This window comes from Mchenga conophoros, linkage group LG23 (assembly GCF_057382185.1).
Source record: "Mchenga conophoros isolate Kocher_MC1m ecotype Shallow Benthic linkage group LG23, M_conophoros_male_GT1.1, whole genome shotgun sequence".
NCBI lineage: Eukaryota > Metazoa > Chordata > Actinopteri > Cichliformes > Cichlidae > Mchenga > Mchenga conophoros.
Genome location: NC_140547.1, coordinates 28,046,181 through 28,070,606, shown reverse-complemented (window position 1 = coordinate 28,070,606; position 24,426 = coordinate 28,046,181). Strand labels below are relative to the sequence as shown.

The following is a 24,426-nucleotide window of genomic DNA, read 5'->3' as shown; positions in this document are numbered from 1 at the left end:
AGATATCTGACGTTTACACAACTACATTCACGCCTCCAAATATCTTAAAAGTGTATTTTGTGACCCAGAAAGAGTAATATTATAACTAAGTAGCTGCCGCCATTGTGGGAATTCAACTTTTGCGAGATCCCAAGTTTGTTTTGCGAGATCTCGCAAAAGTCCGTCTTAATTTTTTTCCTCCCATGTTCCCTGCGGGGCTCAGTAGAATTGTATAGGGATGGGTATCGTTTAGGTTTTATCCGATACCAGTACCAAACCGGTACTTTTGAAACAGTGCCAGTGCTTAAACGGTGCTTGAATTGGTGCTTAAAGAATGGAGAACACAAAATTGGTCCAAAAACCTCTCATGTTTAGCTGTTTTTTGTAACAAGATAACAATGTTAGCCTTTTCTACAGCTATAGGGGATTTATGGTATCACTCTTGGCTGGAAGCAGTGCTTAAACAATGGAAAAAACAAACTTTGTCCAAAAACCTCTCATGTTTAGCTGTTTTCCACTTTTTCTTTGGTCATTTTAGCCTTTTTGGCCAGGGTGAAGGGAGTACCTGCCATCAAACAAGAAGACAGCTGCATGTAACTACGACTGTGTTTGCTAGTTCACCTTACCTGCATTAATGTAATAACGTGGTTTGCCTACCTAACGTAAATTACACACGAACAACATTAAGCTACTCACGCAGAGAAGAACAGCTGCTGCTGCATCATCATCCGTCATCATTTCTGCCACACTGGCAGGGCTAGGACCCAGGACTCTACTCCTCGGGTTTTTGGGGGATGTTGCTAATTCCGGGTCAGATAACAGGCAACCCACACGCAGTAGATGTGCTCGGTGTGAGGTCTCGCAGCAAGCTATCAAATACGGCGCATTTCTCGGCTTTTAACAAAATGCTATACGTCAACAGGTGTTTCATCAGATTCGAGGAGTTACCTCCTTTGTACAGCATCACCTTAAAGCACTTGTTGCAGGCTGCTGAGTTTGCATCTTTTGCTGTGAAGTACAGCAAGACCTTGACCGCTTTGCTTTGGGCATTTTTAATCTGTAGCTCTGCTCTAAAAGAACGTACGTACCTGGGCCCGCCTACTACGCTTGCAAAGGTAAAATGATTGGCTGGAATCCAAAGTGTATGACATCTCAGGAAAAAAGAAAGCACCGAAATGTGCGCTGCTTTTCGGTCTGGTTACTACCGTTTATGTCATGGCACCGGATACCGGTACCCATCCCTAGAATTGGATGAAAGTAAGGCGCTAACACCATTAAGTTTGGTTAGGCCTTTTACTTTGAAGGTGAATGCTTAGAGTTTATGTCAGAGTTTTTCATCTTGGAAATACATTTTTTTCCTTAGGGAATGGTGGTTACTATGAGGTTGCCATCTGATCTCTAGGCCTGTGAGGTTATGGCCTTAGCAAGGTGCATTCATAAGCTGTAAGGGTTACGACAAACAGACATGCTAATGGGTGCTATATAACAGTATGATAAAATGATAGAATTTCGCTTATGACAAGTGAAGGAAAAACTTTTTCAGACGATTGCATTTACAGGCTCCAACAGCACAAACGTGGTCAAAAGGTCCAGGACAATGACTCAAATTAGCTGACGGGAAGCCTAGCACACAGCTAGCAAATGTAGCTGCAAATAAAAGGGAATATGGCCTTGGCTCCAGTATCCAGGTACGAGTTTTAAAAACTCCATTCAGCATTGTTATAATGGTGGAAACTATCCAAAATGTTTTCGTGCAAGGATGTAAAAAAAGGTTTTCTTATTATCTCACATTTGGAGTCACCCTCAAGTGCCCAGAAGATGAGTGCAGTTTTTGCGTCTTTCTTTTGTAAATTTTTGGTTCTGGAAGTTGAGTATGTCTCAGCAGTATGATACCTTGTCTCAATGTTACAGTGAAGTGGTACAGTGATTTGGCCTTTTGTCCTGTTCGGCACCAGCTCTAGTACAGAACAGCATTTCCCGCATTGCTGCTTTAAATGCAAACATAGTTTTTTGGGGCTACTTTTAATTCTTGAAACCAAAGATTTCACTAATTTGAATTCACCTGAAAAGCCAGGCTTCATATGCTGTCTTTGTGGTGGCGTAAAGGGTAAAGAAAAGCCATGACTTCCAAAAGCTTTTTCAATTTGTCAGAAATGACAAACAAGACTTTCAACAAGGAGCTCAAAATTGGTCTTTGATGTGCAACTATTGCTTTGGGTTAAAACAGATCTTTTCAGAGTGTCTCCAGCTAAATCCCAAAAATGTCTAACATTCTGTAGTAATGGGGTCACCTGAGTAAACAGAAATCAAAGAAGATTAAAAGGGCTTCAAATCAAAAAAGCTTAAGATGCCTCTTCTGTCCATACACATTAACCCATCGAAAAAGCTTATGCTACATAAAGGGAACAGTAGCCTTTGTGCAAGACAACAATATCAAAGAAGACACATAAGTGAGCAAAAACACTTTTTTGCCTTAAATGAATGCTACAAATTCTTAAATGATAAAAATATTTGTGTGTTTGTTACAATTTTCTCTGAAGAAGTTAGTACCAATGTGCCATCATTGCATGGTAACAGTGACTGGAAACTAAGCCATGCATTAACGAACAATTATCTTGTGACACCAAGCCTATATGTCTCGAGCAATCCTGAACCTGTATGGAAACTCCCTCTTCAAAAGACAAAATACTTGGATTCCAAGTTCCAAGTATTTTGAGCACAAATTGCATTAATTTGGTGAGGTCACCAAATTAATGCAATTAAGGAAATGAGGAGAGACTGTGACATAGTAAACTCACTGTGTTCACTAACCACCTATAGCCTCATAGAGGAGTAAACAGTCTGGTGCTTAGTTCAATTCCCTTCTCTCCATTGGGCATAATTAGATAAATATCCTCCAACTAAACAGGTTGAACTCAGCTGAGAATCAGGAGATGCGAGTCCTGCTTCAGCTTATTTTAGGTGATTGATTTACAAGCCACCTTTAGCTGCTCTGATAGCTTTTACCACATCTGTCTGTCGGGTAACTCTAACCATCACTTTTTGTGAAATCTATATCCTTAAAGCAGGGGTGCCCAATCCCAGTCCTCAAGAGCTAGTGTCCTGCAGCTTTTAGATGCATCCCTACTCCAACACAGCTGAATCAAATGGATTGATTACCTCTTCAGCATGCCATCAAGTTTGGCAAAGGCCTTAAAACAAGCCATTCATTTGATTCAGGTGTGTCGGAACAAGGATCCATCTAAAAGCTCCAGGACGGTAGCTCTCAAGCACTGGGATTGGGCACCCCTGCCTTAAAGTGTTTCCATCCAAGGAGTCATGGAAATAATGATACAGTTTATTTTAATAGCACTCATCAAAAAATATGCTACAAAGTGCTTACACCAAAAACATAAATGGTGCTTACTGAACACCTATGCACAGACACAGACTAAGAGATACGGGCTTTACATAGAAGGAACACACCGGCAGGAAAAGATAAGATACAGAACCCAAACCAAAAGACACCTCATGAAATCAAAGATAAATAATACAAAACAGAAAACCACTGGGTCACCGACCCAGGACCAAGATACTCACTGTCATATGCCTGTCTGTTTATTCATATGAGAAATAAACCTCAAAGAATAAATTAGAACACCAAAGCTAAAATAGTAAAAACATAAGCTATAAAAGAAAGAAAGAAACTCATTGCAAAAGGAAATAAAATAAAGACAAAATTAAAATTCTTTTTTTTTTTTTTTTTTTTTAAATGACATCAGAAACAGCAGTATTACGTGATGGCAGAGCTTCAGTTCATCCTTTGTCTTTTTTTTTTTTTTTTTTAATAAATAGGACAGGGGGAATGAATGAGAGAAAGAGGGGGAGAGAAAGAAAGAAAACCAAAGGGGAGAAGAGACGGTGAGAAGGGGGGGGAAGAGAGAGAAAAAAAAAAAGAACTCCTGGGTCACCTGTATGGAGAAAAAAAAAAAAAAAAAAAAAAAAAAAACAAACAGAGGAGACAGCAAACAACAAAGAGCAACATAATAATAGAGAAAACAAAGCACCATCACAATAAACTAGCTAGTCATAGATATCAATATTTACTAAATAATAAACGATATTGTGCAGCACGCAAGATAGACAGCGCACAGTGTGCTTTGAGGCAGCAGCCAAGAAAGCTTTAGTCCGCGTCTGTGAATACCCATGTGTGCATACCTGTGTGGATCAGCATGCTTGCATTCCAAAGGTTTCTCCATGTAATGATCTGCTAGGGAGTGTGGGGGGGCCACAGCCCCGTCCTCCAGGGTGTGAAGTGGGTATGGAGGAGATCAAAACTCCAGACATCCAGAGGCCCCCAGAATACAAGAGACCATGGAAGACCAACAGAGGGGCAGCCGCGCCACTGTTCCAGTAAGAGCTGAGGAGAGTCCCAGATGAGGGCTCGCCCAGCAGCCGCGGAGCAGAAGTCAGGGGGAGTTGCAGTGACGCGCCCGTGAGCTCCGCCGGCCCCCAGCTGTGCCTGAGTGACCGAGCCCCAGGCCGAGAGGCCGGGGGCACCCCACCTCCAAAGGGGCCCGAGCGAGCCCCAGGCCCCAGGCCCCGACAAGCGGCCGCCAAGGAGTGAGCCGTGTGTACCCGGACGCCCACCCCCAGATACAAAGAACCACCAACACACCGACACCTGAGGGAGTCCGCCACCGGCAGGGGAAGTGGTGGTGGGTGGAGATAGGCCTCCAAACCTTGGAGGGCCTGAGGTGTCCCCAGAGAGGTGGCGTCTGATACCCAACCTGACATATAGACACAGACATACGGGCACACACAGACACAAACATCCATTCCCACCCTCATGCTCTCATATGCACTCACTCCACACTCAACCAACGTGGAGACAGACATAAAGAGACGCTGTACACACAATCACACTCCCCAAGCGTACTCTACAAACCGGGTCTAGGTACCCTTGCCCCTGGAGGGGGGAATTGCACCCAGACCCAGGTGGTGTTACCCTTTTCCCTGCGGTGGGGAGAGGCAGACCACCCCGACTCCGCAGCAGCAGGGAGGCCCCACACCCCAGACCGCAGTCGGACGGCCAACTCCTCCTACTAGCCCTCCCGCTCCAGCAGGCCGCAGAGAATGGGGGTGGGAGAAGACTCCAAACCTCCCTCCACCCGCTCATTGTAGTGTTGATGCATATGTGTTCTAAGGTGCAATTAAAACCCAGGAGGGCATGGAGCTACCTGCCAAGGAGCAGCAGGTAAGCGCATAGTCCCTCCTGCTAGCCCTCAATGACTAAGTGTATTTAAAATTGAGAGGTGGGCAACGACGTCAGGGGTGAGGTATACACCCTGATGGTAATTTGGACTCCGTGATTGTGCCCACCCCCAAGATCCTATATGTATGTGTAATGAGAGTGTGAATAATGTGAATGTCTAAGTTGTGGGATAAAATTGAGGCAGAGGCAGCCAGAAGGGGACAGGGGGGGGGTAGCCTCCTCTGCACCCTGGTGACATACCCCCACTCCAAGGCCCTGCATGTGTGAGTGGTTGTGGAGGAGCGGGAAGAGGGAGGCAGCTGGAGATGGGGAGGGAAGGAAGGGAGGGGCAGGTAACCCCTCCCTGGGGCCAGCTCCCCCGCTGACCCCAGTAGGCACTCCCACCCTTCGCGACCCGCCAGGGAAGGGGGGCCCAGGCCCATCAGACCGGGGCCCAGTGCAGTAGCGCCCTCCGGCTCCACAGAGCCCTGGACAGTCCACCCAACCCCACCACAGAGAAAACTGCACCCACCCCACCATCCACACATCTTCCAGACTACATAAGACGGTAAACGCCCAGGCTGAGATCTTCCTCCACCTCTCCTGTATCTCCCCCTCCTGCAGAGAGTTCCTGAAGAGAAGAAAGCTCCTGCAAGATGTGACCATCCCCCCCACCAGTTGAAGAGCCCCCCAGGCGGCTCGACGCACCGGCGGCACCCTGCTCCAGGGCCGGGCCCCCATGCACCCACCCGCCCACAACCCCGGCAACACACCAACCAGGACCCAAGCCCCCGAGGCCCGGCCCGGGCCCCAGCCCAGAGACAGAGCGCCCCCAGAACCTCACGCCCATCCCGGACCCACCCAGGGGCAGCCAGGTTGCCAGGTCAGTAACCCACGTCCGTCAGCACAGACCCTCCCCTAGCCCCGCTGCACGCAGCCGCGAGGAAACAGTCACCTGAGAGCCAACAGAGCCCCCAACCGGACGTGACCGCTACCCCGGGTTGAGCCCCCCAAGGAAGATGCCTCCGGGGAACCCCCCGACGCCCTAAGCCTGTCCCTACCCCCTCACCAATCACAACAGTGAAGGCGGGACCAAACTATGACCCCCCACCCCCACTAGGTGATGGAGCTGATAAAAGGGGCCCAGAGCAATTGATCTAATGTGGTGGCAGAGGCTGTGTCAAGACTAATGTAATCTAATAGATAATTTCTATATTGGTTAGAATTAAGATTATTTTTATTTTTCCAGTTCATGAGGACTGTTTTCTTGGCTATGCATAGGGCAGTGAAGATCATATGGGCTATATTCTTTTCTGAAGTGACATTATCTAAGCTGCCCAGTAGACACACTAAGGGGGAAGTTGGAATGTTACATTTCAGACACTTTGATAAGTCTTCACATATCTCGCGCCAAAACTTTTGCACTGGTGGACAGAACCAAAGAGCGTGGATGTAATTGTCTGGTGTATTGCCTTGACAGTGTGAGCAGTTGTTGGAAGATGTAAAGCCCATCTTGAACATCCGATGACCTGTATAGTGCACTCTATGAAGTATTTTGTATTGTATTAATTGCAGACTGGGATTTTTAATTAATTTAAAAGTTTTTAAGCAAATCTGAGACCAGAAGTTTTGGTCTAAACTGACTGATAAATCTGCTTCCCACTTTGCAGTAGGAAGGGATATTGATTCATCTAATTTAGAAAGTGTTCTGTATATTTTAGATAATAATTTGGGGGATTTAAGAGTAAGAAAATGTGCCGCACTTAGTGGTGTTTGTAATTCAACTTGACTGAGGTTAAATTTCTTTTTTACTATGGATTTAATTTGTTGATATTCTAAAAACCTTGTCTTGTTGATCCCATATTGTTCAACTAGTCTGTCAAATGGAATAAATTCTGTTCCCTCTAATATATGTTCTAAGTATTTAATTCCTTTACAACTCCATTCTGGGAAATTAATCATATTATTGTTTTGTAATATGTCAGGGTTATTCCAGATAGGTGTACGTTTGCATGGGATTAATGAAGACTCCGTTATTTTTAGAAACTCCCACCATGCTGTTAGAGAAAAGCTGATGTTGATACTTTTAAAGCATTCATGTCTTTTGATGTTTGAGCTAATAAATGGTAGGTCTGAAATCTCTAGATCCTTGCATAGTGCCTGTTCAACATCTAGCCAGGGCTCAACTAAGAAGGTATGTTTTAACCATTCTGAGATGAACTGAAGCCTGTTGGCTAAGAAGTATTGGTGAAAATTAGGCAGATCTAATCCTCCTCTATCCTTAGTTCTTTGTAGCGTTTTTAAGCTAATACGCGGGGGTTTATCTTTCCAAAGGAATTTGGAAATATATGAATCCAGAGATCTGAACCAATCTTGTGATGGTTTGTTAGGGATCATCAAAAATAAGTAATTTATTTTTGGCAAGATCATCATTTTTATAGTGGCGACCCTTCCCATGAGTGATATGGGTAAAGATTTCCATCTAGTCAGATCGCCTTCTACTTTCTTTAGAAGTGGGATGTGGTTTAGTTTAGTTAAGTCTGAAAGCTTAGGAGAGACATTAATACCTAAATATTTAATATTTCCGGATTGCAGTGGGGCAGAGGAAGAATTATGGAAGGAGCAGTTAATGGGGAGAACTGTAGATTTTGGCCAGTTAATTGAATAATCTGAAACTCTTGAAAACCAGTTTATTAAAGTAATTACCTCAGAGAGGTTGGTTTGTGTGTTTTGCAGAAAAAGCAACACATCATCCGCATAGAGACTGATTTTATGTTCTATGTTCTTACATTTTATGCCCTTAATTGTTGTAGCCTGTCTAAATGCTGCTGCTAGAGGTTCGATAAAAATTGCAAAAAGTGAAGGGGAGAGTGGGCATCCCTGTCTGGTGCCCCTCAGGAGACAGAAGCTGGAGGATGTCTGGTCATTTGTTCTGATACGAGCCGTTGGGGAATTGTATAATATTCTTATCCAGTTTATGAAAGAGTTTCCAAAACCAAATTTGTGTAAAGTTGCGAATAAAAATTTCCAATTAACTCTGTCAAATGCTTTTTCTGCATCTAGAGATAATATTATGGTTTCGATGTTTTTATCGTATGAGTAGTCTATTAAATTAAGTAATCTACGAGTGTTTGTTGAGGAGTGCCGACCTTTTATGAAACCAGTTTGGTCAGGATGAATTAAGAGGGGGGTCATTTTCTCTAATCTCTTTGAGAGAGCTTTGCAGATTATTTTAAGGTCTACATTTAAAAGAGAAATTGGACGATAGCTTGAGGGAAATAAAGGGTCTTTGCCTGGTTTTAGCAGGAGACTAATGTTGGCAGAATTCATATTTGGTGGTAGTCTGCCCTTTTCCTCGATTTCCTGCAACATGCTGTGGAATACTGGTGCCAAAATTGTCCAGAATTCTTTGTAGAATTCTGCAGGGAAGCCGTCTGGACCTGGAGCCTTATTATTGGGCATACTTATCAGGGCTTCCTGGAGTTCACTTGGCGTCAGTGGCGAATCCAGTTCCATTGCTTGACTGTCTAGTAATTTTGGAAGAGTTATGTTGTCAAGAAACAGATCAATTTCATTTTTAGATGGGTTTATTTGTGGTGAGTATAAAGTTTCATAGAAGTCCCTAAAAATGTTGTCAAAAGACGGACGGACGGACTTTTGCGAAATCTCACAAAACAAACTCGGGATCTCGCAAAAGTTTTGCGAGATCTCGCAAAAGTTTTAGCCGCATTCTTTGAAGCCAACCGGGATGTCGAGGCACGATGTGCCGGGAGAGCGGTGTTCCTCCCGGCTGTAGCAGGTCTTGACCTCCCATTAGCTTCGAGATGGTGGGTGTCAGATCTCCAAAAACGTCGGAGCACTTTTGCAAATATGTGATGTCTTGTAAACCGAGCAGATATCTGACGTTTACACAACTACATTCACGCCTCCAAATATCTTAAAAGTGTATTTTGTGACCCAGAAAGAGTAATATTATAACTAAGTAGCTGCCGCCATTGTGGGAATTCAACTTTTGCGAGATCCCAAGTTTGTTTTGCGAGATCTCGCAAAAGTTTTGCGAGATCCCGCAAAAGTTTTGCAAGATCCCGAGTTTGTTTTGCGAGATCTCGCAAAAGTCCGTCTTAATTTTTTTCCTCCCATGTTCCCTGCGGGGCTCCGTAGAATTGGATAGGGATGGGTATCGTTTAGGTTTTATCCGATACCAGTACCAAACCGGTACTTTTGAAACGGTGCCAGTGCTTAAACGGTGCTTGAATTGGTGCTTAAAGAATGCGGAACACAAAATTGGTCCAAAAACCTCTCATGTTCAGCTGTTTTTTTGTAACAAGATAACAATGTTAGCCTTTTCTGCAGCTATAGGGGATTTATGGCATCACTCTTGGCTGGAAGCAGTGCTTAAACAATGGAAAAAACAAACTTTGTCCAAAAACCTCTCATGTTTAGCTGTTTTCCACTTTTTCTTTGGTCATTTTAGCCTTTTTGGCCAGGGTGAAGGGAGTATCTGCCATCAAACAAGAAGACAGCTGCATGTAACTACGACTGTGTTTGCTAGTTCACCTTACCTGCATTAATGTAATAACGTGGTTTGCCTACCTAACGTAAATTACACACGAACAACATTAAGCTACTCACGCAGAGAAGAACAGCTGCTGCTGCCATCATCATCCGTCATCATTTCTGCCACACTGGCAGGGCTAGGACCCAGGACTCTACTCCTCGGGTTTTTGGGGGATGTTGCTAATTCCGGGTCAGATAACAGGCAACCCACACGCAGTAGATGTGCTCGGTGTGAGGTCTCGCAGCAAGCTATCAAATACGGCGCATTTCTCGGCTTTTAACAAAATGCTATACGTCAACAGGTGTTTCATCAGATTCGAGGAGTTACCTCCTTTGTACAGCATCACCTTAAAGCACTTGTTGCAGGCTGCTGAGTTTGCATCTTTTGCTGTGAAGTACAACAAGACCTTGACCGCTTTGCTTTGGGCATTTTTAATCTGTAGCTCTGCTCTAAAAGAACGTACGTACCTGGGCCCGCCTACTACGCTTGCAAAGGTAAAATGATTGGCTGGAATCCAAAGTGTATGACATCTCAGGAAAAAAGAAAGCACCGAAATGTGCGCTGCTTTTCGGTCTGGTTACTACCGTTTATGTCATGGCACCGGATACCGGTACCCATCCCTAGAATTGGATGAAAGTAAGGCGCTAACACCATTAAGTTTGGTTAGGCCTTTTACTTTGAAGGTGAATGCTTAGAGTTTATGTCAGAGTTTTTCATCTTGGAAATACATTTTTTTCCTTAGGGAATGGTGGTTACTATGAGGTTGCCATCTGATCTCTAGGCCTGTGAGGTTATGGCCTTAGCAAGGTGCATTCATAAGCTGTAAGGGTTACGACAAACAGACATGCTAATGGGTGCTATATAACAGTATGATAAAATGATAGAATTTCGCTTATGACAAGTGAAGGAAAAACTTTTTCAGACGATTGCATTTACAGGCTCCAACAGCACAAACGTGGTCAAAAGGTCCAGGACAATGACTCAAATTAGCTGACGGGAAGCCTAGCACACAGCTAGCAAATGTAGCTGCAAATAAAAGGGAATATGGCCTTGGCTCCAGTATCCAGGTACGAGTTTTAAAAACTCCATTCAGCATTGTTATAATGGTGGAAACTATCCAAAATGTTTTCGTGCAAGGATGTAAAAAAAGGTTTTCTTATTATCTCACATTTGGAGTCACCCTCAAGTGCCCAGAAGATGAGTGCAGTTTTTGCGTCTTTCTTTTGTAAATTTTTGGTTCTGGAAGTTGAGTATGTCTCAGCAGTATGATACCTTGTCTCAATGTTACAGTGAAGTGGTACAGTGATTTGGCCTTTTGTCCTGTTCGGCACCAGCTCTAGTACAGAACAGCATTTCCCGCATTGCTGCTTTAAATGCAAACATAGTTTTTTGGGGCTACTTTTAATTCTTGAAACCAAAGATTTCACTAATTTGAATTCACCTGAAAAGCCAGGCTTCATATACTGTCTTTGTGGTGGCGTAAAGGGTAAAGAAAAGCCATGACTTCCAAAAGCTTTTTCAATTTGTCAGAAATGACAAACAAGACTTTCAACAAGGAGCTCAAAATTGGTCTTTGATGTGCAACTATTGCTTTGGGTTAAAACAGATCTTTTCAGAGTGTCTCCAGCTAAATCCCAAAAATGTCTAACATTCTGTAGTAATGGGGTCACCTGAGTAAACAGAAATCAAAGAAGATTAAAAGGGCTTCAAATCAAAAAAGCTTAAGATGCCTCTTCTGTCCATACACATTAACCCATCGAAAAAGCTTATGCTACATAAAGGGAACAGTAGCCTTTGTGCAAGACAACAATATCAAAGAAGACACATAAGTGAGCAAAAACACTTTTTTGCCTTAAATGAATGCTACAAATTCTTAAATGATAAAAATATTTGTGTGTTTGTTACAATTTTCTCTGAAGAAGTTAGTACCAATGTGCCATCATTGCATGGTAACAGTGACTGGAAACTAAGCCATGCATTAACGAACAATTATCTTGTGACACCAAGCCTATATGTCTCGAGCAATCCTGAACCTGTATGGAAACTCCCTCTTCAAAAGACAAAATACTTGGATTCCAAGTTCCAAGTATTTTGAGCACAAATTGCATTAATTTGGTGAGGTCACCAAATTAATGCAATTAAGGAAATGAGGAGAGACTGTGACATAGTAAACTCACTGTGTTCACTAACCACCTATAGCCTCATAGAGGAGTAAACAGTCTGGTGCTTAGTTCAATTCCCTTCTCTCCATTGGGCATAATTAGATAAATATCCTCCAACTAAACAGGTTGAACTCAGCTGAGAATCAGGAGATGCGAGTCCTGCTTCAGCTTATTTTAGGTGATTGATTTACAAGCCACCTTTAGCTGCTCTGATAGCTTTTACCACATCTGTCTGTCGGGTAACTCTAACCATCACTTTTTGTGAAATCTATATCCTTAAAGCAGGGGTGCCCAATCCCAGTCCTCAAGAGCTAGTGTCCTGCAGCTTTTAGATGCATCCCTACTCCAACACAGCTGAATCAAATGGATTGATTACCTCTTCAGCATGCCATCAAGTTTGGCAAAGGCCTTAAAACAAGCCATTCATTTGATTCAGGTGTGTCGGAACAAGGATCCATCTAAAAGCTCCAGGACGGTAGCTCTCAAGCACTGGGATTGGGCACCCCTGCCTTAAAGTGTTTCCATCCAAGGAGTCATGGAAATAATGATACAGTTTATTTTAATAGCACTCATCAAAAAATATGCTACAAAGTGCTTACACCAAAAACATAAATGGTGCTTACTGAACACCTATGCACAGACACAGACTAAGAGATACGGGCTTTACATAGAAGGAACACACCGGCAGGAAAAGATAAGATACAGAACCCAAACCAAAAGACACCTCATGAAATCAAAGATAAATAATACAAAACAGAAAACCACTGGGTCACCGACCCAGGACCAAGATACTCACTGTCACTGTCTGTTTATTCATATGAGAAATAAACCTCAAAGAATAAATTAGAACACCAAAGCTAAAATAGTAAAAACATAAGATATAAAAGAAAGAAAGAAACTCATTGCAAAAGGAAATAAAATAAAGACAAAATTAAAATTCTAATAGGAAGCTAATCAAAACCCAAGAGGACCAACACAGGGCACTTACTTCAGTCAGACGGAGCTGACTTATACCAACTTTACTTTTAGGTTCAGGTAATGTTCTTTACTCTTAATGAATTATGTCAGGTAGATCCATAATATGTTCATATTGGCCACAGGAGCCCCACCCGCCTGCTGCTAATACTTCTAGAAGAAAGTTGACTTAAAAGGGGAGGAGCTAAATGGCTTGTTTGAGAAACAAAGCTGCGTCAAAGAATGGTGTAACATGAATAAGCAATATTTTAAACTATGAATCAATCAAAGGTTACGCTAGTAAAGTCCAGCAATAAAAATACTTATTTGGAAATAAGGGATAAAAAGCTATTGAGAAAAAAAAATAAAACTCAAAAGATGCCCTGAAGAACTCCCATCTCTTCAAAATGCATTTAATTCACCATCTTTGCCCCAGTGCTAATATTTAACAACGAACAGCCAACACCAATTTAATATTTATATTAAGATATATTTCTCTCCTTTTACATGCATTAAGCTTATATCGGTTAGATCTCTAGTACGGTCATCTCAGGCACAGGCGCCCCACCTATGTGCCAGTCATACTCTTTGTTAACGAGGGGCAGCCAATTTAGAAGAAGGGATGTTTTATGCTAGAGGAGCCAATTTGGCTTATTTATGAGCTATGTGAGCTAAGGGTTATAGTATAAGATTTAAATTTAAAAACATTTATATTGATCCAACAGGGCTTATGACCACAGCAGAACTTCAAATTAACAACTATCCACAGTAAGTAATGTCAGAGTTTTAGTACATTTATGTGAACCCTGTTGTTCAGTAGTCAGTTCGGTAACTGCTGATCAGCATTTTGAGCCAAATCTGAGCTTTAAGGACAGTGCAGCCATTCATATCTGAGTTTTTTGAGTCTTTTGTTACTGTTGCTAAGGAGGTTATCTAATTGGTTCAGTTTGTATGTTTTGTTAGGTATGGATGGATTTGAATGAAGAGTGTATCACATTTTCGATTTGGTCTAATTTAGTGGTTAACTTGTGGAGTCGATCCAGATGTTGACTTCCACGTATTTCGCATACATTCTCTAACATTGTGAAATGGGGGGAAATTCATGACACGTCTTCTCAAATAGATGCCAAATTCAGGGACTCACGCATTGTGTCAGGGGGGTTTTCAGCCTTAGCAGAGGCATGCAATCACAGACTGCTGTTGTTAAATGCTTTTGTTGTTCGCTTTTTATTTCTGTCTCTATCAGATTGAATGATCTCTAAGAAATTATCTTATTTTCTTGTATCTGCTACTGTAACATGTATCAAGGATGTTTTGACAAGATTACAGAAAAAACTGGTTAATATCCGATCCAACTGCACAAATATTCAAGTGAATCTGAAGCATTATTACTGGCCTCTTTTAAACTGAAGATGTGGAGCCACCTACAGAGAAACTATTATCTTGTCAGTAAAGTATTATGGTGTTTAGTTATGATCTTATAAGACTTTGGTCACAAATTTGGAAAACGGCGTAAAAAAATACTTCAAACCTTCAAAAGACCCTCAATTCTCAGCTTCTTTTTAGGTTCAGAAAAGGAATCGATTTGACTCGACAATCAGCCTTTTGGAGCTAGAAATAATCCACTTTATACAAAGAGTAGCAGACATGTTTGTGCAAAATCTTCCTCTGTGTGGTATGTTTTTGTTGTATTCTTTATCTCCATTTAAACCCACGTCTTGGCATGAATTGAGTCAACTAACCCTATTGACAACCAGGTCTACAGAAACAAACTTATGAGCCCGCACACATGCTAGTGAAGCTGTAGCACTTTAAACAAAACTCAAAGCTGATGTTCAGCGGGTTAAACTGTCTAACAGGATTTGCTATTTGTTTGGTCCTCTAGCTATTTGGTCAAGAACCAAACCAGACAAAGTCAGAGTTAACAAAATATAATTTAACCAGGGAAAAAAAATACCTATGTCAGTCTCTACACAGACTAATAATACAAATAGAAATCCAGTCCATACATACATAGAAAAAAGTATACGGAAATGATCCAAAACTCTAAACTTCAGAGCTAAGGAAACTGAAAATAATAATATGTTAGTATTTCACTGATAAGAGACATGAAAGTCTAAATTAAAATATAATCAGGCTCACAATGAGAAACAGTCTTCAGAATGTGAATGAAACTTCACAGCAGTCACATCTGATTTTTATTTATTAAGTAAAACTCCACTCGCAACCTTTTTACTGTGGAAGTCATGCAATGACAGACAGATGGGCAGAAATTCATCCAAGATTTAATTACATCAAGAAATGATACAAGGCAGCTCTTTAAGAAGTACAACGCTCTATTTCACCATTTCAAAGAATGTGATCCGGATACACATCAAAATTTGGGAAGTGGGAAGCAGCAGGAATGAGGATCAGCACCTCCAAATCTGAGGCCATGGTTCTCAGCCGGAAAAGGGTGGAGTGCCCACTCCGGGTCGGGGATGAGTTCCTGCCCCAAGTGGAGGAGTTCAAGTACCTCGGGGTCTTGTTCGCGAGTGATGGGAGAAGGGAGCCGGAGATCGACAGATGGATTGGGGCTGCAGCTGCAGTAATGCAGACGCTGCACCGGTCCGTCGTGGTGAAGAGGGAGCTGAGTGTAAAAGCGAAGCTCTCAATTTACCGGTTGATCTACGTCCCTACCCTCACCTATGGGCGACCGTGGCTCAGGGGGTTGGGAATCGCATCTGTAACCGGAAGGTTGCCGGTTCAATCCCTGGGCTATCTGTCCTGGTCGTTGTGTCCTTGGGCAAGACACTTTACCCTACTTGCCTACTGGTGTTGGCCAGAGGGGCCGATGGCGCGATATGGCAGCCTCACTTCTGTCAGTCTGCCCCAGGGCAGCTGTGGCTACAACTGTAGCTGCCTCCACCAGTGTATGAATGTGAGAGTGAATGAATAGTGGTATTGTAAAGCGCTTTGGGTGCCTTGAAAAGCGCTATATAAATCCAATCCATTATTATTATTATGGCCACGAGCTGTGGGTAGTGACCGAAAGAACGAGATCGCGGATACAAGCGGCAGAAATGAGCTTCTTCCGAAGGGTGGCTGGCCTCTCCCTTAGAGATAGGGTGAGAAGTTCGGCCATCCGGGAGGGGCTCAGAGTAGAGCCGCTGCTCCTCCGAAAGGAGCCAGCTGAGGTGGTTCGGGCATCTGACAAAGATGCCTCCTGGGCGCCTTCTTGGGTTGGTGTTCTGTGCATGTCCCACCGGGAGGAGGCCCCGGGGCAGACCCAGGACACGCTGGAGAGATTATATCTCTCGGTTGGCCTGGGAACGCCTTGGTGTTCCCCCGGATAAGCTGGAGGAGGTGGCTGGGGAGAGGGAGGTCTGGGCTTCTCTGCTTAGGCTGCTGCCCCCGCGACCCGGCCCCTGATAAAGCGGATGAAGATGGATGGATGGATGGTCATTAAAATGGAAAATCCTCTGGGCAAAATGTGCATGAAACCTGCAGATAAACCACTAAAGACCAGCACAGACGTTATTATCTTATTATCTCACATTTGGAGTCACACTCACAAGTTTTATAACGGGTAGGAAAAACAAGTGTTATTTATAAATGGGCAAACGTCAAACTAAAGCTCATCACAGATCCTTTTTTATTTGATAGAGTTTGTTTTGAGCTTTTCACAGCAGGATTTTCTGGGATTTGCAGCTTTTTGGTTCGACTTTATACCCGTCTGAATTTAACCTGCCCACTCTGGTCAGACCACTGCTTCCGCCTCCACGCCCCAGTGTGGGTCACATCATGCCTGGGCTGTATAAAGGAGATGGACCACAGCGCTCAGTAGACACCTCGGGTCCTCGACTGCTACCAAGCTGCCTTTCTGGTAAGATTTTATGTTGAGTTGCTTTACTAACTAATTGAATCATTCATTAAATCTGCATCATTTTTTGTATAGTAATAGTTGGTGTATTTGTAAATTCCCCATGATTAGCTGAATATTATCCAACTTTCTCTGGAGGTTTAGCGGATTAATTGTTGAGCAACTTTTTAGGGGGAGTGAGGGAAAAGTGAACACAGACTTTTTTCAGTAAATTCTAAAAAGTTTGTCTGGTATTTGGCCAGTACACCATGACATAATGACATTTAAATAAAGTCAATTAAAGAGATGTATTGGGCACAAAAAGACTTACTGAGGAATGGTTATGAAAGTACAGTAAGAGGAACAAAGGTAGAAATGGGATTTATAGCAAAGTACTGATGTCAGCTCACTCAGCACTGAAAGGACTGAGGATTAACAAAGGATTAGAGGTTGTTTATGTGGGGCTATTAAGTATACAGTGGTTGTTTTGTTTGCTTAGATGGTAGAGAAAAAGTATAGATGGCAGACAGGATGTATAAGTCACAGAAGCACATATATATAATGAGAGAAGCCAGAATAAAAAAGGCACAAAGGCTACAGAGGAATATGGTGGGTGCTGATTTTGAAATATATTTGGGGAAAATAGTGGATTTAGATGGGTGTCGACACCAAACAGCATCCCAACATTATTGCCTATGTCAAGAGTCCACTTACTTAGCAGAGGCTGCTTTGGGTTTCTGAGGAATTTTAGAGGTGTTCACATGATTTTGGATGAAGAGGACAGTAGAGAAGAAATTCTGCATATTTCCTATTTGTCAAACTATTACTTGACTAAAACAGGCTGGAGCACAGGACAAAAAATAACAGATTTGGAAATAAAATGCACATTAAAAGGGTTATGTTGATGATAAGGTTCTGTGAAAACTTTCAAATTAAAAAGGAAACATTAACTGCTGAACCTAACTATTCAAAGTATCAGTTAACTTAACTAGCATCTGAAAACAACTTCATAAATATTGCCAATAGACTAGCTGTTGTATTTACACCGATACTGTACAAATCCTTCAAATAGCATGCTATTTTACATTCTTACTTCATAATAAAATATTTTTTGGAATTAGAAACACAAGAATGATAGTATACAGACAGTAAAATAACAGGTTTGTGCAGGCAAATGTAGCTGTTATTTCTTACAGTGTTGTTTTCTTAAATAATTTCTACAAAGACACCCCAAGGTACCATCCAAAAGCCTTCTTCCTGATCACAAAGCAGCTTTAGAACTTTTCTTTCAAATTCAAGTCAATAATAATCTTTTTAACTGACCTTTATGGTAATTAAGAAGAGATCTGAGCCTATGGGTGTAATTAAATATGCAGTTTCTTCAAAACCAGCACGACTGAAAATCCTCCAGTCGTATAAACAAGCAGGATCTCTTCCAAAAGCTGATTTCTGGATGTTGCATAAGACTTTCAATAGGGACTTTCTTTAAATCCACCCCTTCTTAAAGCAAGAATTTAACTGTAAATCATTCTTCAATAGCTCTTTATCTTTTACTCCTCCTCCATCAATACTCTCACTGATTTTCCATCATGTGTTTTTTGTTTTTAACCTACTTTTAATATTAGTTTTAGACTCTATTGAAGAGTTGAGTTTATACTTCATTTCAGCCCCATTTTCAGAGCTATTGGTGACATTCCTTTAGCTAATTTGCTGAGTGTAGTGCTTTATTAACTTCACAGGAATTCCAGTTAGGTTACACGTGCTCATAAAGGCATGATGATCATTAATATGTTTATGTGCCACGTGGTCCTGAGATAGTACTGTGACTCTTTTGTAGAAAAGTCTCTAATTGTACAAAATGTGATTACATTTGAGCCAGCGATTGCTCCTGTGTGTGGCTGCAGTTATGCAACGTTTATAGCACTCTCTTACAGAGCATAGGACTCAGAAGAGTCGCAATGGGCGAGCGTTATGATTGCACAGAGTGTCAGGAGTCCCTGTACGGCCATAAGTACATCCTGAAGGAGGAAAAGCCCTACTGCATCAAGTGCTATGAGACACTATTCTCCAACACTTGTGAAGTGTGCCAGAAGCTCATCAGCTGCACAAGCAAGGTGAAATACCCACATTTTAACTGCTACATTTTTCTTACAGTGATTCTTGTTTTTGCCATTGTTTAAATATTTCCACGAACTACAGAACCTGAGAGTGTTTGTCTCTGCAGGATCTGTCGTACAAGGATCGCCACTGGCACAGCGACTGCTTCCTCTGCAACAAGTGCAGCCGGTCTCTGGTCGATCGGCCCTTTGCCACCAAAAATGAAACGCTCATGTGCATCGAGTGCTACAGCAACGAGTACTCTGCCAAGTGCCACGCGTGTCTGAAGAACATCATGCCAGGTTAGGAAACTCTAAGGTTACTGTAGCACACACAGATTCTAGGTCTGACCAACAATTTCAGCTGTCAAAATGGCAGCCAACAAAATTCTAATATACAATTTATTCGTCAAATTGTTGATATCAATAGGAAACAATCTCCACTACAATAATGATATAAACATGGAGGGATAAAATAGTCCAGTGTCCCACTTCCAAAAGTGTTGTAGCGTTTGCAGTGTGGGCTATGAGTAGACTAGAGTATGACCTTCGCCACTGAGTTTTTACAGCCACAGCCGCTTTAGCAAGTTGGAGATTTCCCAAATGACAACACAGCGATACATCAGCACCAGATGGATTAAACTAATAAATGACATTTGTTAGTCACTCTCTCTCCTTCTCCATCTTGTGCACCCACCAGGCTCTAAAAAGATGGAGCATAAGGGCAACAGTTGGCATGAGAGTTGCTTCACCTGCAACCGTTGCCAGCAGCCCATTGGCACCAGGAGCTTTGTCCAGAAGGATGCCAACAACTACTGTCTGCCCTGCTATGAGAAGCAGTTTGCTCTGCAGTGCGTCCACTGCAAGAAGGTAAAGTGACACGCTGTGGCTAATAATCATCGCTGTGTTTGTTAAGCTGCAGATTCAACTGGTCTGACATGTAAAAAGAAAGGTCTTACACAGGCTCTGTATACTTGGCCTGATAAATGGTCCAAATCAATGTAAATGCTGCCATAATGAAAATACATGCAATGAAGGCGGGTAAAGATTCACATCCATGGTACGTAACAGTTCTGGGCAGGAAACAGATGGTCACACAGGCAGGGATCGGAGGCGTCTTTTTGTGCTAAAAGCTGAGAGAGCAGTCATCTGCCTCCCCTGTGACTAAGTCAGCAACAAATGCACAAAAATGACAAGAATGTGAAGTTAGACTGGTTTACAAAGGCAAAGAGCGGTAAATGAAATAACAGGATTTTTTATTTTACAAACAACATTACCAAAACAGACAGGAACAATACTAAAAAACAAGATGATCAGTTCCTCTCAGTCAACATCACATGACATGGTGGTAGCTTGATAATTCACATCCACAAGTACAGCAAGTACAGGAAACAAAATACCTCAATTTCTAGTGTCACTTCCAAGGATAAAGCAAAGCAAACTATGCAAGGCTTAAATGTTTAAGACATGCTTAGCTTTGGGTGCAATACTGGGTGATGTTTGCACCTTTATTTGGGCGTAATACCACTTTCAGCATGCATCTTTCTGCAAAATACTTTTATGTACAGTATTGTTTGCACACTAATATTTAATCATACTTAATCACAGTGAGAAAATCTGAATGAAATTTATGTGCATACTAAAATTTGGTCACTTTAGCCCATTGCTAGAAGGTTGCCAGGCAACCTAATGATGGCATAAAATATGCATTATTCAAGTTGTGTAAATAAATCGTTGTTTGTTTGGGGGTTTTTAAATAGTAAAATCAAAAATGACAGTGTTATTTATCAAGCTTTATGGATGTATCAGTGTTAAAAACAGGTCTTTTAAACCCATTTCTTGGTAGTTGCTAGGCAACATGACATTATATGAGCTATAGATAAGAGCCTTCAGGGGCTTAAGATGTACCTGTGTGACAAGTTTGGCAGCTCAAGTGAGAAAAGTATTTAACTCAGTGGGAGTTACAGAGCTGTAGTCGAAGGCATGGAATCCTGGTCTTGTTCTTTTAAACGATTTCTCACCTTATTCAAAATTTTTGCTCTAGCTTATGCTTGACAGCTGGATTATCAGTGTGTTTCTGCTCTGACACGGTATTAAAAACATTTGAAAAGGTATTTTTAGACCTTAAGATTCAATATATGTCCGACGCAGATGGTATAAAACATGTAGCTACGGTTACATAACCTGGTTGTTTGTGAAAGCATGTTTTGAAGCCTGGGACTGGGTCTTTTCACAACCACAGTTATCCCCCTGCTGGTCATTTAAACATTTGTAAAATGCTCTTTTTCAGCCCATCACCACTGGAGGTGTGAACTACCACGACCAGCCTTGGCATAAGGAGTGCTTTGTTTGCATCGGGTGCAAGCAGCAGCTGGCCGGCCAGAGGTTTACCTCTCGAGATGATTTTGCCTACTGCCTTGATTGCTTTTGCAACCTGTTTGCTAAGAAATGTGCTTACTGCACCACCCCAATCAGCGGTAAAGGTCATGCTACACTCATATCAGAAGTACTGCCCTTCATGTTACACATCCAGCATATAACCAGGGAGTTACCGACACTTTGCACCTTTAAATTTTTCATTTTATTGCTTTACGCGTTTAATTTTTATGACCCACAGTGTTCAGGATAAACTATTAAGGTGCTTAATTTAGCTGTGGTATCAGTTTGACGACTGTACAAAGGGGATTCTTGTCCAAACGAGCTTGGCATGTTGAGTCGAGGCTCATTGGAAAATGAATTACTGGAAATATGCTGGAATTATGATTTTAAGTCCACACTTTAATAATTTTTCCTGTTAAATTATACTAAACTACTGGCAGCTTCATCTGGCAGCATGACATCCACATTCCAGTGGAGCTGCTGTTTGCGTGAGCATTGAAGGTATTTGCTGATAAATGAACAATAGTAGACTGTAAAAATACCCTCTATTTTTGTTGAAGTTCAGGTTTGTTCTCCAGAAACTGAATTCTCCCTTAAATAAGTGTGACTCTGGGTAAACATAAAATCAGTTTAAAATAATATACAAGGGAACGCTTGCACAGAATGCCACGGTGGCACGGTGGTTAGCACTGTTGCCGCACAGCAAGAAGGTCCTGAGTTCAATTCCACCATCAGGCCAGGGGTCTTTCTGTGTGGAGTTTGCATGTTCTCCCCGTGTTTGCGTGGGTTCTCTCCGGGTACTCTGGCTTCCTCCCACCGTCCAAAGACATGCAGCTTGTGGGGATAGGTTAATTGGATAATCCAAATTGCCACTAGGAGTGAATGTGAGTGTGAATGGTTGTCTGTCCCTATGTGTTAGCCCTGTGACAGACTGGCGACCTGTCCAGGGTGTACCCCGCCTTTTGCCCTATGACAGCTGGGATAGGCTCCAGCGCCCCCCGCGACCCTGAAAAGGATAAGCGAATGGATGGATGGATGGGAACGCTTGAAATGATGGACTCTTTTGTAGTTTCTTTGTAACATATGAACTCAGGACTGAGTAAATTAGTACACCTTACTGGTCCCAGGTTCCCCTTTCGAACTACATTTAAGCTTTAGCCGGTTCGTCTTTTAATGTATGATTAGCCATTTGCATTACCTAATAAAATGTTCAGGGAGTTTATCATGCAATGTCAAAATTCTACTAAACAAATAATTGTCTACTTGTCTTCAAAGACTGAATAACAAGTTTAAATGGCTTTGGCCGTGGCTTTCATCACTTTTTATTTTGGGCCAACGGGCAACCATAAGTGCGACTTAAAGCAGCACTTTAAATATCACACCCAGAAGCAAGGCAAATCTAATACTGCAAAGTTTTGATCATGGGAGCATACTTAAAAGCAACTTAATCTTAACTGCTTTTAGGTGACGATCACAGTATAAATCACCCCTCCTCAGCATCCTGCGTGGATCCACTCACCATCAATTACGGAGTTATTTCATTACCCAGATCATGAGACTCCCCTTTACTGACTCTTCTCTCCATCTCAGGTCTTGGGGGGAGCAAATACATCTCTTTCGAGCAGCGCCAGTGGCACAACGATTGCTTCAACTGCAAACGGTGCTGCGTGTCTCTGGTTGGTCGGGGTTTCCTGACGTGCAAAGACGACATCCTGTGCCCCGACTGCGGCAAGGACATCTGAGCGAAATCCACCAGAAGACAACCCGAGCCGGATTGGCTGCCTGTCGGCATGCACAGCAGCATTCACCTAACTTTGCATGATTTGAATCATTTATCAGTGTCTTAAACATTAACATGTTTTTTTATGCATGCACTGAAGATACTGCGTCTTATGTGAATGACCTGCAGCCTTTACTCCCCATCAGGATTTCTGCATTTTGCTCAGAAAACATCCATACGTGGAACAAGAACATGTTTTACTTTCAAGTCAAGAATGCTGTAACCCAAATATACTATGTGACAGCACATGTAAGAGCATGTGAGGCTGTTCTTAACTGATATCACTATGATGCAATTGTTACTACTAATGTTGTTTGTTCTAATTAAATCATTGCTATGTAATCTAATTTCAATCTGTTAGGCACAATAAAGAGCTTTAAAGGATGCTAAACTGGATTAAGGCTTTGACATGCTGGCCCACTAGCTATGCTGAGTCAAAAATCCAGAAGGACAGTATACATTTACACAGTTATGACACAAAGTTTGCATGACAAAGTTAGCCAAAAAAAAGACCCAATTTACAAAAATTCGTTTTACGCTTTTATATGTTTAGTATTAAAACATTCATTAATTTGTGCAGAAATTAATCATATTGGGTTTAGCCTAAACTATCAGGAAAGAGGGGAAAGGGATCCTGCAACAATATCCTCATATCTTGTTAAACAAAGGAAATATGCAGTCAAGACAGAGGGATGAGAACACACTGATATGTAATAAAAATGCTTTCGATTATAACAGCAACACTTAAAAACCAGAAGCTTATAATGGCAACCAAACAGCTGATTGTATTATCCTGTAACATGAATATTTAGTTTTTTTCTTGTTTTTTTTTTTAATGAAAGAACTGTGCAGACTCCCAAAAGGTTGATTCTGTTCATCTGGACGTAGCGTTTTCAGTGGGACAAAGGTTTCCTCACTCATCCAAGTGACTTCTTCAGTCTCAGCTGACTGCAGGTTTCCCCAACCTTATAAACAGTACATTTGCACAATAACTGAAACTAGTCCACTGAATAAGTGGGCTCAGTCAGCTTTCGGGATTTACTTACCTGGATGATTGAGCATGCATCAAGACAAAACTGTGCAGACTGTTAGATGCAAGAATCAGACAAGCGAGCAGAAGGTCTGAATGATCAATCAGTCTTCATCTGTATTATAGACACAACTAGTGTCAATACGGACAATGTAATTAGCATGGTAGCACCCATACATACAATCAAACCTTTAAAGTGCTATATAAATAAATTATGGTATGGTTAAGAAAAAAAAAGCTCAAGTCCAACCTCATTACGATTACCTGATCACAGGTGAGTAAATATTGTTGTGTACTATACATAAATTGTTTTATAATAAACAATAAGGGACACTGGAACATAAAACTGAGTTCATTAACCAACTAGCCTGTTTTAACAGTCGTTCGTTTGAAACCGAAATTAGTCGTAGCCCA

At 41.9% G+C, this 24,426-nt stretch overlaps 1 protein-coding gene across 1 annotated transcript; it reads left to right on the top strand.

The window, feature by feature from the left end:
• The first annotated feature begins 16,684 nt into the window (after positions 1-16,684).
• LOC146547401 (four and a half LIM domains protein 2-like) lies at positions 16,685-23,364 on the top strand. The gene is made up of 6 exons (XM_085263661.1): positions 16,685-16,751; positions 18,662-18,841; positions 18,952-19,126; positions 19,524-19,693; positions 21,114-21,300; positions 22,793-23,364. The coding sequence occupies exons 2-6, from the start codon at positions 18,686-18,688 to the stop codon at positions 22,942-22,944; spliced, it is 840 nt and encodes a 279-aa protein (XP_085119787.1). The 5' UTR covers positions 16,685-16,751; positions 18,662-18,685; the 3' UTR covers positions 22,945-23,364.
• The last annotated feature ends 1,062 nt before the right edge of the window (positions 23,365-24,426 follow it).

What these genes read in the sequence shown, in the direction of transcription:
- LOC146547401 (XM_085263661.1), top strand. Translation starts at nt 18,686, where the DNA reads ATGGGCGAGCGTTATGATTGCACAGAGTGTCAGGAGTCCCTGTACGGC. An exon ending in AGTGCGTCCACTGCAAGAAG is followed by an intron (nt 19,694 to 21,113) that starts GTAAAGTGACAC and finishes GCTCTTTTTCAG; the next exon opens with CCCATCACCACTGGAGGTGT. An exon ending in CTGCACCACCCCAATCAGCG is followed by an intron (nt 21,301 to 22,792) that starts GTAAAGGTCATG and finishes TCTCCATCTCAG; the next exon opens with GTCTTGGGGGGAGCAAATAC.